At 40.5% G+C, this 14,916-nt stretch overlaps 2 protein-coding genes across 2 annotated transcripts in view; both read left to right on the forward strand.

Moving 5' to 3' along the window:
* The window catches only part of LOC134747590 (small ribosomal subunit protein eS19A), a 469,695-nt gene that overhangs the window by 398,526 nt on the left and 56,253 nt on the right, over positions 1-14,916 (forward strand). The gene's annotated exons all lie outside the window — the stretch shown is intronic.
* The window catches only part of LOC134747595 (hormone-sensitive lipase), a 49,277-nt gene that overhangs the window by 2,100 nt on the left and 32,261 nt on the right, over positions 1-14,916 (forward strand). Inside the window, exons 3-5 of the mRNA XM_063682190.1 lie at positions 8,651-8,808; positions 13,220-13,406; positions 14,181-14,394. Of these exons, the coding sequence (XP_063538260.1) occupies positions 8,651-8,808; positions 13,220-13,406; positions 14,181-14,394 (559 nt within the window). The remainder of the gene's footprint in view (positions 1-8,650; positions 8,809-13,219; positions 13,407-14,180; positions 14,395-14,916) is intronic.

Here is a 14,916-nt window from a genome sequence, read left to right on the forward strand (position 1 = left end):
AATTCAATTTGTCATAAATTCATTATATTGGTTTTGACATTTCAAATTAAAACAGTTTTGGTTGCTAAGTTACCATATTGTCAGATTCAGATACTATAGGGTTATTTCGTTCTGTTTGGTAACTGCTACTATAGCCTTGTGGTTGTAGTAGTTGCTTAATATTAGTGAGGTCGAGGGTTCGATCCTCAGCTATGGTGCAATTTTTGTATTTTTCTAAACATTTATATTTCTAGTAAAAGCGGTATAGAGCATTATTTATCGGTATTTAATGCTAATTACGGTACATAAACAATTTTTCAGGGGTTCTAAACATTTTCTTTCAAAGTTAGCGGAATAAACATTTTATAGTATATTAAAGTTAGCGGTTAAAACTTAATATATTAGTTACAAGGTGCGGTTTAAATTTAAAGATTTATTGCGGTGTGCGGTACAAATACATTAAAAATAAAAATAATGTGTAATTGTAATTTGTAGCTTTCATGGTGTGGTTCTTGTTCGGGTTCGGGATCCTATTGCTTATATTTATTTGGATTTCGTATTCAAATACTAACGTAAACATGGCGGCAGCTAGGCGGATACAGTTGCTGCAAATGAAATATCATACGGCATGTCGTAGTATGGATGTTTTGAATGGATTGGCTTGTAATCCCGAACTGTCTTCGGAACAAGAAAGTGATTTTATGGTGCGGTTTCAAGATTTAGAGAAAGTTTATGAGGCATTTACGGAAATGTTTTATGAACTTCAACTCTCTGCTGCGGATATAGAGAGTTTTGATTTGGAAAGTCATCTTCAGGAGTACGAGACGTACAACAAAAGATATTATTTTATCAAACAACGTCATTTAGGGTTAACTAATTTGAACGCTTCAGCTAATGCGGACAATAGCTGTAGCAGCGGTAGCGGTAATGACAATCCTAAGAGCGCGCGGAATAGGGCAGTTCTCCCTAAAGTCAAACTTCCTACCTTTGCGGGACAGGTGGAAGAGTTTGTTTCTTTTATGGAATTATTCCAATCTTTGGTGGGCAATGATACCACTCTATCGGATACTGAAAAAATGTATTATTTAGCGGGGTCGCTTTTAGGTGAACCAAAGTTCTTGGTCCAGCATTTGTCGGCCACAGGGGACAATTATTCGGTCGCGATAGATTTATTAAATACACGGTATAACAACAAAAGGTTGTTGGCGGATCGTCTGTTGCACAATTTGTTAAGTGCACCTCACGTCACCACTAAAGGGATAAGTGGTTTAAAAATGTTTTTAAATACTTTGATGGAAAACACAAAAGCCTTGGAAAAGATGGAGTTTCCTGTTGATTCGTGGTGCTATTTGCTGTTTTATATTAATTTTCAAAAGTTAGACGGCAACATGAAGAAACATTTTGAAGACAAGCACGCTGATAAAGAATTACCCACATTCTCGGACCTTATAAGGTTTTTGGAAACCGAAATACGGATTTTGGAATCCAGTGCGGAACCACAGGCCGGTACGTCAGCGGGAAGACGTAGTGGAAGTGGACAGAGCCATGCGGTAAAGGCTCATGCGGCATTTCAGAGTGCGGGTTCGGCGTCGTCGTGTCGACTATGCGGAAAAAGCGGACACTTCATTGCTAAGTGTGACAAATTCTTGGAGATGAAACCTGCGGCTAGGAAGCGTCAGGTGGTATCGCTTAGGTTGTGCTTCAAGTGTTTGAATGGTCACAACATTAACCAGTGCACTTATAACAAGAACTGTTACAAGTGTAATTCGGCTAAACACCATTATTTATTACATTTCGATCTTCCGGCAACTGGTTCAGATCGTGAACAACGTTTGACGTCAAACAATTTTACTACAAGTGGGGAGGTTGACAACGCTAGCTCGTCCTCTCCAAGTGCTCCTATTGTGAGTGCACCTTTTCCCAGCGGCAATCCAGGAAGTGCGGTCCCTGGAGTCACTGGACTAATGGCATCACAGGTCAATAAACCTAATATGTATCAGCGAAAGGTGCTACTTGCGACGGCAATAATAAGAGTACTGGACAGTAGCGGAAGCTTCCAGGAGGCGCGGGCCTTACTGGATGGAGGAAGCGAGAGTACATTTATATCGGAGTCATGCGTGCAGAAGTTGGGCTTAAAGCGGTTTAAGCCTGACGCCTCAATCACAGGACTGAACTGTACTCCTATAAGCGGTTGCAGGGGAGCAGTTAACTTAACCATGGCACCTAGGCTGACGGATCAGCCTGTGCTAGTGACCACGGCTACGGTCTTAAATAAAATCACACATAACCTACCTGAATATTCGTTGCCGGCTCAATTAGCGGATAATTATCGGGGACTGTATCTTGCGGATGAACAGTTCTTTGTCAGTCGAGAGATTGACATTTTAATAGGCGAAGATCTACTTGGTGACATTGTACTTAGCGGGCGCATTAAAATAAATGATCACATTCCACTGATGACGAAAACGGTGTTCGGCTACGCGATATCGGGTCCAGTCACTATTGCGGCTTCCTTTCAAGTTCCTTGTGCCTCAAATATTGTAAATACTGTACCATTAGCCAAGAAGCGGTCCTTAGCTATTGGAAAGCGGTTCCTTGCAAAGGGGAATCGAGTTCACAGATTGTGAATCGCGGTTTAGACATAGCCTGGAGACACTTACCTTCAGAAATGAACCCTGCTGATGTCGCGAGTCGCGGTTGTCGCGCATCAGTACTGCTTGAGCACCCTTTATGGTGGGGTCCTCCTTGGTTGTCAGGTGATGCGGAAACCTGGCCCAGGAATATAATGGATAAAGCGGAAGATCCATTACCTGGATTACGGAAGGTAAAGGTAAATGTTCGGGCCTTAGCCGGAATTGTTGACGAAGATAATATTTTTATGCGGTTTAGTCGGTTGGATATGTTATTTGCGGTCGTAGCATATTGTTTCCGGTTTGTCAACAATGCCAAGAATTCGTCTGAAAGACTTATAGGGGTGTTGACAGTCTCAGAGCGACGGTTCGCTTTGCAGCGGTTAATTAGATTGGTCCAGCAGGAGGAGTTTGCGGACGACATCCACTGCTTGGCCCAGAATAAACAATGTTCCACGCGGCTACGTCGGCTTCTGCCATTTATTGGGGATGACGGCTTGTTGCGCGTTGGAGGTCGTTTGGAACATTCGAGTTTATCATTTCCAAGGAAGCATCCGGTGATTTTGCCCAAAGCACATAGTTTAACGATTTTGATCGTAGATCATTTTCATGTGACTTATTGCCATGCGGGAGCTACGGTGCTCATGGCGGCATTACAACGGCAATTTTGGATTCTTTCAGCAGGACAAGTGGTTCGTACACGAATTTACAAGTGTATGAAATGTTTTAGGACCAAGGCTAGGCCTACAGCGCCAATTATGTCAGCGTTGCCCTGGGATCGGGTTAACGCGACTGGTGTGTTTCACACTGTGCAAACTGACTTTGCTGGTCCGTTCAGCATTAAACATTCTCGTTTGCGGAACGCAAAAATTCTAAAGGCGTATCTTTGCGTATTTATATGCTCTGCATCCAAAGGGGTCCATTTAGAGTGCGTCACTGACCTTTCGACGGAAGGTTTTCTCGCGGCTTTGACTCGCTTCACATCTCGACGCGGTATGCCGAGTGTGATACGTTCAGATTGCGGAACTAATTATACCGGTGCAAATAGGTATTTGGATGATGTGCGTAGATATTTGGCTTCGCAGGAAGTACAGCAAGGGCTTAGCGACGGCGCAGCCAAGCAGTCAATAACATGGCGGTTCAATTCTCCAGCGGCGCCACATTTCGATGGTCTATTTGAGGCGACCGTAAAATCGGCTAAAACATTATTGCGGCGTGTCATAGGTGAACAGGTTTTGACGTTCGACGAATTGGTAACGGTATTTACCAGGGTTGAAGCGGTTCTTAATTGTCGTCCGTTATGCCCGTTGTCCCAAGATCCTCATGAACTGGAGGTCTTGACGCCTGCCCATCTACTCATAGGTAGACCTTTGCTTTCGGTTCCGGAGTACAATTTTGAGGATATGCCAAACTCGCGGTTGAGTCGTTTTAACTTAATTCAAGCTATGTCTCAACGCCTGTGGAGAAAATGGAGTGACCAATATCTTCATTCTCTTCAAATGCGTAGAAAATGGACATCTCCAACTGATCCGCCTAAGCTGGGCGATCTTATTCTTATAAAGGAGGAAAATTTACCTCCTCTGAAATGGAGGTTAGGAAGAATAGAGGAATTGCTACCCGGCAAAGACGGTGTTGTTAGGGTAGTGCGTCTTAAAACTTCTACAGGTAGCTTCACGCGGCCGGTTGTTAAAATTTGTAGGCTTCCTTTGGAAGATTAAGCGGAGGTAGCGATACCAAACTGTTTTAGTTTAGTGTTTTAATTTATTAATAGAGTTGAATTTTGTTTATTTGTTGATAAAGGCTTTAGCCTTTCTCGGGCGGGGGAATGTTTAGTTTTAATACCAAACTATTCGGAACGCATCCTTAAATTGTTTCGTTATGCCACTTTTGTCATCTCGTTCATTCTCACCTTTTATCTTATATATATATCTCGTTTGGGGCATGCGCATAACACAAACAAAAGGAACAGAATTTTGAATTTGATGGAAAAAAAAGAAAGAAAATGTCAGAGCTCCGTGCGGTCGGATTTTAAATGTGATTCGGTGAATTTTATTATTAAAATACTTTAAAGAAGATCATTGGATGTGAAGATAGTAAAAGTGAAGTTACACTTAAAGCGGAGTTTAACTGGAGCCACGAAGACCTGCACAAGCGCCACGGGGGTGAGTGTAGGGATATATTTATATATACGTTTTTTGTTTTATCATTGCATCGAGAAACGGGTGCAAATTCTTCCGAGGCGCGAACTAGAACCAGCGCAACAAAAAACAGTCAAAATCCAGGTCAACCGGGTGACTGGAAGGCTTAGAATCCAAAGGGAAATGGTGGGAAGTGAAAATAAACTAAGTAATTATGAGGAAGATGTGTGAGAATTTTATATCAAACACAAACACATGTTAATTATATAGTTGTGTTATTATTGGCTTTTTTTATATCATGTTGGTGGCAAACAAGCATACAACCCGCCTAGTGTTAAGCACCATAGCCTATGGACGCCTGCAACTCCAGAGGTGTTACATGCATGTTATTGAACCTTTAAAAAGCTGTACACTCCTTTTTTGAAGACCCCCATACCGTGGTCCCTCGAGAAAATCTCGGCAGGGAGCTCATATGCTTTATGTCATGTTTTTAACACATACTTAAGACTACTTAAAGAAATTGCATGTGATATAAAGTCAAGTTGATTCTATGTTCTAGGAAATAATGTGTTTTAAAAATTTGACCAAATTTGAGTGAGCTTTGTTTTTTTATAAGTTTGGAAAATTGAGTCTAAATTAACAGGAGTCTTTACCTACAAATGTTTTTTAAAGATTTTATGTCCATCACTTTATTTAGATATTGTAGATTTAGGTCAAAGCTATTTTTAGGGTCTTTAGATTTACGGTTCCCTGGTTTTAAAAAGGGTTGATAATAAAAGAACAACTCCATTTAAAAATTTTAGACTATTAGATATGGTGATTTATAATTTGTTTCAAATAGTTAAGACATGAATTATTTTGAACCAAATTCGATTTCACTACCAGTGACCTGCTAGGCGGGTTCTCTCTTTTTAGGCCCTTTTCGCTACATACGGGTTTTTCCGCGTTATCGGCTACCCTAGTAGCGCGTAGCTCGCACTGGCACTGAAACTTGCTTATATTTATTCCTATGCTCTCTCTCTCTCTCTCTCTCTCTCTCTCTCTCTCTCTCTCTCTCTCTCTCTCTCTCTCTCTCTCTCTCTCTCTCGCCTTTTTCTACCCTTTGGGTGTAGGCCTCCTTCATTTTGCGCCATTCGTCGCGGTTCTGTGCGACTTGGAGCCACTGTTTCCCCCACAGTCTTCTTAATGTCGTCGTCCCAGCGCATCTGGGGTCTACTTTGAGGACGCTCTTCCCCCCATGGTCGCCACTCGCATATTTGACCAATGTATCCTGCCTGTTCTCACTTATGGAGCTGAAACCTGGGTTTTCACCAAAGACATACTACGTAAATTGAGCGTTGCCCAGCGGGCGTTAGAGAGAAAATTGGTGGGGATCACATTGAGAGACCGTAAAACAAATGAATGGCTGAGACAACAGAGCAAAGTCAATGATGTTATAAAACGCGTAGCCAATTTGAAGTGGGAATGGGCTGGTCATATAGCACGGAAGACCGATTCGTGGAGCAAACGAAAAACGACATTCCTATGCTACTTTTGCTCAATTATCCCAAGCATCCTGGTTGATGTCTTTATATAATTCTAATCTGATAAACTTTCTGCACTGGTAGCCTAGCGTTAAGATTGTAAACTTTCAATCCGCAGGTTGCAGGTTTAAACCCCAGCTCGTACCAATTAGTTTCTCGGAACTTATCACATAATATTTACCAGTCGCTTTATGGTGAAGGAAAACATGGTGAGGAAACCTGACTAATCCGAATTAAGGCATAGTTTCCCCTCTGGGTTGGAAGGTCAGATGGTAGACGCTTTCGTAAAAACTAGTGCCTACACCAATTCTTGAGATTAGTTAATTCTTGAGAGTAGCAAGCAGACCCCAGGCTCCCAAGAGCCATGGAAAAAGCCGAGACAACGCGAGGAAGATGATGAATCTGAATAGACCTTACAAGAACAATAGACTTTTATTTCATTACGGATTTGATTGAATTAGCTGCCATACAAGGCAAAAGCATTTCATAAGGGACATTCTCGTGGAATGCCCCAACACGTCCGCAGTGAGGGAGTGGGTCGATGGCCCACTTCATGAGCACTGGAGGACCTACCACAAACCTGTCACCGTAAGGTCCGGGTGAACGGCCCCTAAGTCTAGTCTAGTTAATGTTAAGTTTTAATTTGTAAATTTCAGTGTAACAGTTTAGTTTAATTTTAACCTACATATGGAAATTAATTTCGGAATAAAACAATTTCATTTCATTTTAAATACCCAGTCAATGACTTAACGGACTCTTAACAGACACATGCAGTGGGCCGAAGGTGATCTAATTAAGATATGCAACTTTGTTAATTATGTTAATACAATTTATTACTACTGTTGTAATCTTGAGCTCATGTCAATGTTCACATGTTTACTAAATAGTGACAATGTAATACCTAAGATATGTTCCGTTTCAATTAGTCCAGTTGTTGATAAGAAAGTTTAACTATGTTATAAAAATATTTTTACTAAAAAGCTGACATTTATTTAAAAAAACCGGCCCAGTGTCAGTCGGACTCGCGCACTCAGGGTTCCGTACCATTACGCAAAAAAATCACGTTTGTTGTATGGGAGCCCCACTTAAATATTTATTTTATTCTGTTTTGAGTATTTGTTGTTATAGCGGCATCAGAAATACATCATCTGTGAAAATTTCAACTGTCTAGCTATCATGGTTCATGAAATACGGCCTGGTGACAGACAGACAGACAGCGGAGCCTTAGTAATAGGATCCCGTTTTTACCCTTTGGGTACGGAACCCTAAAAAAACAGAGCCTTATTGTAAATACTCGTAATTATTTTTTCTCAACAATATTGAAGAAATATTCTAATAAAATATTGATAAAGGTACAACAGTTACTTACAGACACTGAAGAGTTAGACACTTAGACAACAGTTTGTGTTTGTGCGTGTACCTTTAAACCTTCAAGGAAAGAGCGTACTCCCATGTTAAATTCCGGCAACGCACTTGCAACCCCTCCGGTATTGCAGGTGTCCATGTGCGACGGTAATCACTTAACATCAGGCGAATTGTCCGCTCATTTGCCTCCTTAAGAAAAAAATCTGTATTTATGTTTTTGTAATTAATCTTAATAATTTAATCTTTACACATTGTGTAAACAACGGGACTTTAGTCTCGACATTTATTAGCATTGTTAATTTAATTGTTATTTCGGATGAATGACACCTACTTGATAAGATGTAAAGTAAACAATGACACACATGCTTGACTTACTATATTATAGCTGTTGCAAGTTCACTATTATTGTTTACTGACACAAATATAGAAGATACCTAATGTTAATAATGTACAGTGGTTTTAATAAAATACATAGAAATTTTAACTCAGTATTTCTACTGCTAACATGGCTAAATCATTGCCATTTTAGCTTGCTTATCTGATGGACTTTGTGATGTGTGTCAATGATTTGTGCTTTATATGTTCTACATATTACAGAAGATTTTTTGAGTCATAATGAAGAGTTTATGTTTCGACAATTTTAATGATGACCAAGGTGTGCCTTGATAATGTCTAGATTGTGATAAAAAATGGTTTTATGCATTTCCTTTATCTTGTATCACAATAATTTCGAAGTCATGAGCATCATACCTATCGACTTTATTATTAATTCCATATGTTTATCACAAACTACAAATAATGTTTCTGTTCTCCGTGCCGAAAGCGTCAACTTTCGGCAGGCTGCGCTAAACGAAGTTGCCGCTTTCCGGCTCTGTCGAACAGAAAAATAGTATACACACCTAGGCCAGTAAATAAGAAAGAAATTTCTTACTTGACTGCCCCCTAGATGTGTAACTGTGTAATATAATACACTATACCTGTGTACATCTTAATCCACAAATTTACTGTTCCCCAGGTAGCGCCGCAGTACGATTTCGACGCGGCATCCCCAGGCAACGGCTACAGAAGTTTCGTCTCCGTAGTGGACTCCTGCGTATTGCACGGCTTGAAGCTGAGTCGGCAAGTTTGCACAGGCAGGGACGCCTTGCTGTTCCGGAAAGGGTATTTCGTGAGGTAAGACCGGTAGTACTATTAGTTATTCTGTGGTAAGATTTAAGACAGCCACTGGGTCGGTGTTCAGCCTTTTCGTCGGAGTTTTTTTGTACTTATTTCACTATTTTCACTTGCTAACTAATTTTTTGCCGATGGTTTACTTTGACAGCCAACTTTCAGCAAACTTTATCATAATAAAACATTATAACTTAACTAATTTTGAGCATTAATTTGGTAGAATTATTGTTAAGTAGATCCATAGAGTAACTTATACTAGAGCGGTACTGTCATAGTAAATTTTGTAACCCCAGTAAATTCACTGCCATCTGTCGACACACTTTAAAACTAAAAAAGAAGATTTATAAAAATACGATAGCATTCTATCTTAAATATAGATAAATGATTTTTTTTATTTGCATTAATTATTTTTATAATTTTGACCCATGTTCTTTCACTGATATGCGTTAAAATTGTTAAATAACAAACGAAACCGTCAACGCCATCTATACGACTGTAAGCCAAAACTAGTAGCGCCCTCTGAACGAGAATCAAATTTTCTTGATTTTCGAGGCACGTTTTTTCCTTAGACTGTATCCATCTATTACGGAGTTATATCTATCTTTGGTAGATCTATATTATCAAACCCTGATATCAATGTTGTCTTCAAAATGAACCTTAAGGCCGAACAAAAAGCACGCATATTTGACCAATGTATCCTGCCTGTTCTCACTTATGGAGCTGGGTTTTCACCAAAGACATACTATGTAAGTTGAGTGTTGCCCAGCGGGCGTTAGAGAGAAAATTGGTGGGGATCACATTGAGAGACCGTAAAACAAATGAATGGCTGAGACAACAGAGCAAAGTCAATGATGTTATAAAACGCGTAGCCAATTTGAAGTGGGAATGGGCTGGTCATATAGCACGGAAGACCGATTCGTGGAGCAAACGACTACTCGAGTGGCGACCATGGGGGGAAGAGCGTCCTCAAAGTAGACCCCAGATGCGTTGGGATGACGACATTAAGAAGACTGCGGGGAAACAGTGGCTCCAAGTCGCACAGAACCGCGACGAATGGCGCAAAATGAAGGAGGCCTACACCCAAAGGGTAGAAAAAGGCTAACGAGAGAGAGAGAGAGAGAGAGATATATATATCAATGTAATTTATTGAAAATTAGGGTTGGCATAACTATCTACCGTTGGGATCACTAACTTCGCCTAAGTAAAATATTAAAACGACAATTTTATTAAGAAATACATATTAATTGCGTGAAAATAGTTTTAAAACAAAAAGAAGTCTAATCATTTTTAGGGTTCCGTACCCCAAGGGTAATAACGGGACCCTATTAATAAGAGTCCGCTGTCCGTCTGTCTGTCACCAGGCTGTATCTCATGAACCGTGATAGCTAGGCAGTTGAAATTTTCACAGATGATGTGATCAGATACATCGGAGCGGCCAAGGTGTTCGCAATATCTGAACACGCACTCTATCGCCTTGACACTATTGTCGCCTCTATAGGCGTGTTCAGATATTTGTGAGAGTCTTGGCCGCTCCGATATATCTGATGGCGACTGTTCAAGTAATAGTAAATTGAGGGTCCGTATTTTTGCGAACTTATTTTTAATAAACTGCAAATTTATAACGTGGTTTGGTGATAACCGCGTAGCAGCATAGAGGCATAAGGTGACAGGCGACTGGACGACGTAGACGGCAAACGACTTAAAGGACCTCCCCTCACGAGGTGGTTGGATCAATATCAAGTTTTTTAACCTCGTAACATCCCACGGCACAGAATAAGTAATAAGTAATAGTATTATCATATTACAGAGCGGCCACGCACCGCCCCGCCCCGATGCGAATTACCTCGCCCCTACCTGGTACTCGACAGCAGATTGACGACCGTTTGCCGACCGCTCAGAAGCAACTTACTCACACAATGACGCATGACGCGTGTACAGACGTGCCGTTCACACATAGAAACGCAAATGATTTTTGATGTACCTATGGCGTCTCCGCCCTGTGCCCACGGTCCTAATACTAGTACAGTCAAGTGTAAAAATATTGGTGCACTCATCAGGTGTATGCAGCATGAAATGATGCAATAATTATACACGTCACGGCCCAACTACATACTAACAGCAACATCTTAAACTGACCGTCTGTGAATCGAATGGCTTTGTCAATAAGGTGTAAATTGTCAGTTCATTATGTGGACGATGGTACATTCAACGAATGCAAGATCCGCTAAATGGGTCGACGCGTGATCTACATGCCTTATTTGCAACACAGGGCTCACGCATAGGTACTAAATGATACAGGGAAAAAATATAAAAGGAAAGGACAATCATTAGGTATCCTTTGACCGCCAAAGACCAATATCAACCTTCGTGCATACCGCATATCGACAAGGTTGAAGATGACGCGCCGCACACGATGGTGTTCAAAGGGTTGGGTTAAAGAAATGTTTAATATTTACCGAGTAACGCGTTATCGGCTATTCAGGTCTAGCTATATGTGGCTTTCCACTACGGAAGGGTCCTTATGCTTCATGTGCAATAATTACGTTTCCATCTGAAATTTCAACAGAAAGCGTGCAGATGAAGCATTATAGGAACATTCTCTAATGGAAGGATATCTCTTATAGCGGTTTTTCCGGATACATCCTCAGTTACTACTTCAGAGCCCAGACCCCGGTTCTAATTTCTCCTCTACATCGAATAGTCATTGACATCCTCTTTTCTGACATAATTTTCAACCATGCTAGTCTTCTGCCCGAACTCCCACTGGAGCCTGGGGATGAGGCGGTATAGTCGGAATATTGTGTCAGAAACTACGCTAAATAAACCCTTTGAAAAGTTTGAAATAAAGTTCAATATCATCGCGAGAATTATATTCCCTCTGCTTTATAAAAGCCTAATTTCAATGATCTAAAAGTCTATATTATATTGAGACTTAACTTAATAATTGTTGTTAGAACAGTTGGCGTCCATGTGCGGTTTACGTCATATACCTACTTAGCTATTAGTCACGCGTCTTCTTTATGTCCGCTCTGTAAACACTAGGTCAAGGAATGTGTCTGCTAAGAAAACAATAAAATATGTACATGTATGCATTGTGTATGTGAATGCATTTCGGAAGTATTCTTGCAATATAAGTATTTTAAGGAAATTAAAGTATCAATATTGCCTCAGAAAAGCTACTTTTTACTAGTTTAGCCGGCTACACATTTGCCTCACGTGGGATTTGAATGTTGAAACAGCCGCCTAAAAAATTAGCCAGAAGAGGTGGGACGCGTAAGAAACATATCCTTCTATTTAGGGTTCCGTACCCAAAGGGTAAAAACGGGACCCTATTACTAAGACTCCGCTGTCCGTCTGTCTGTGTGTCACCAGGCTGTATTTCATGAACCGTGATAGCTAGACAGTTGAAATTTTCACAGATGATGTATTTCTGTTGCCGCTATAACAACAAATACTAAAATGTACGGAACCCTCGGTGACCTCGGAGTCCGACTCGCACTTGGCCGGTTTTTTAAATTAACAGTAAGATTAATTAGCACGCGCTCTTTAGTATCAACGGAATTATTTATCCAACGGTGCACCGCGGTGGTCTCAAAACAACAAGAAGACTTTTCATGACATACTGGTGAGGTATACATACACAACACCACCACGCGAATAAGATAATAGCAGTAGAATGATGATGACGATATTATTATGATTAGGTACGTTGCAAACACTTTTACGTAAATAAACCTGTTTTAGTTTATGAGATACACACACAACACAAGTTACAAAACAAGTTATTGCAGTTGGTAAGACCTGTAGAAGATAAATGAACAAGATTGAGTTTTACGAGACGGCGGACGGCGATAAAAAAATCTATTTTGATTATTTTTAGTCGAAATAGTGTGTAGATTCCTTTTCTATAATACATTGAATAGTGATTCAAAAGTACTAATTAAGACACCGTCATTAATGTTAAAGTTGCGTTAAAGTAATAAAAGCACTTCGTGTATCTTAACGATGTATTGTATGTCGATGTGTCGTGAAAATGATTGAGAAACAAACATATTCTCTAGGAAGAACTCAAGTCTTTATAAAAAGTCTAAGGCGTCTAACAGCTTTAAAAGAATTTAAGTTAAAATTGATGATTAATGCTTAAAAACCCGAGTCTATTTTTATAGGTCTGAAGTAAAACTAAGTCCATACCTATACTATATTTATAATTTAAACGAAATCGGCAACTATTCACAGTACTTATAATGCACCTATTAACTAAATAAGTTATAGTACACAACAGTAAACCTTATTACAACGACATAAAGTTCACCTATAGCTGTGGCGACACTTAAAAATATGTACTCGAAAAAAATGCAAAAGATGATTGAAAAATTGTTAGATTAAGGTTGGTCTGTATATTTTGTGTCCACAGGGAAATAGAATCATGCGGACAACTACTCGCTTCGCTCGGCACGTGCCTGCACCACGTGCACACGCTGTTGTCGTGGGCGCCGCCCGGGGACCTGTTCCCGTCCGAGGCGCGCTCGCCCGAAGAGTTGTTCTCGCAAGCGGACACCATCAACCAGTACTGCTTCTACGGAAGGTGTCTGGGGTTCCAGGTCGGTAATAAAAGTTGACACTATCCGATGTAACATCGTCTGACATAGACTGAAATCAGACATTGGTCTGGCCTTTTCTGACATTATTGGCAAATTAATCTGACAAAATCTGGCATTATTGAAACTAATCTGCAAATATTTGACAAATTCTGGTTAGTTTCAGAGGTACCAACCTAACAAGTAAAATATTGTTTTCAGCTGACATTGCCTGAAATGACAATTTATTACCACATTTTTATATTACCACAAAATATTACTTTGCCTGATCTTATATTTTTGTTAGTCTTATCACAAAAAGACCAATGAGATATGTTGGACATTGTACCAGGTACGATCCGGACTGAGGGTCGCACCCCCTGTCTCACAGCCGCCGATCCAAATCCTCCACAGATTCCTCGGCCTCCACAGCCCAAGGTCCCGCAGTGTTTGAATAGACACGACATTCAATGTATACGGGTATGCTAAAAGTATGAGCACAGAATATATAATAGTACTACCGTACAGAAAGGAAACTTCCTACAAAACCGAAGTTTGACAGCGGTTCAGGGTCGAATCATGCTATCCCTTTCTAATAGATGGCACTATCCCTTTCGGCTATTTAGGGTTGTCAAAATTCAAGACATTATCTTATCTGTGGTCGTGTGCACGCAAAGGGATGTCAAGTTGTGCCAACCCTAATAATTGCTCGGAGCAATGCTGAGCCGAACGGATCCGAGTTTGCCCGAAGCGAGGAGATTCGCCCCCTGGTATAAGTAATCAAATTTTCATTTGCAGTTCCTACCGTCAATGCGCGGCATCCTAAAAGGCATATCGATCTGCATGGCGGGCTTCTCTGAGGCGTATTATAGCCACGGCAACCTGATCAGCTCGGTGTGGACGGGCGGGCAGTACCTGATCGACCCGGAGATGCGCGCGCGCCGGATAGTCAACATATCGCAGTCGGCCAGCGTCGAATTCTGCAAGGCCTTCTGGTTCCTGGCTGAGAGCGGTAACGCCATGGTCTTTCTATACGTTATTTATTATTTATTTAAGTAGACTTATGGGCTTAGGGCTAGATATGTAGTGGGGCAGTATCGTAGGGAACTGTAAAATGAGGGATTTTTACTAAATAATAGTACAAAATCTGACAATTTGACTGAATCTGACACTCCGTAGTCAAACAGTAATAAAATAGTATTAAAGTGATATTACAGACTGACATCGTCAGACGTGTTTATCCGATTAAATCTGACACCTCGACCTTATACGTGACATTAGGATTTGAAAGTATTAAGCGTTTAGCATGAACTTGCATGCAATTTACGTTACATTGCCGACTACTAAGGTAAACTGCATTCAAAAATTCAGATACGGCAATGTTATGAATTAGACACTGATCTGATACCTAGCTCTATCTGGCGCTAGCGAAGTAAGCATAATGGTTCCCAACGCATAGCATGGAAAAAAAAAACCTGTGTAAAACTGTAACTCAATTTGATTTCACGAGCAATCTTTTAAGATTTCCTATTTC

This window comes from Cydia strobilella, chromosome 15 (assembly GCF_947568885.1).
Source record: "Cydia strobilella chromosome 15, ilCydStro3.1, whole genome shotgun sequence".
NCBI classification, from domain to species: Eukaryota; Metazoa; Arthropoda; class Insecta; order Lepidoptera; family Tortricidae; genus Cydia; species Cydia strobilella.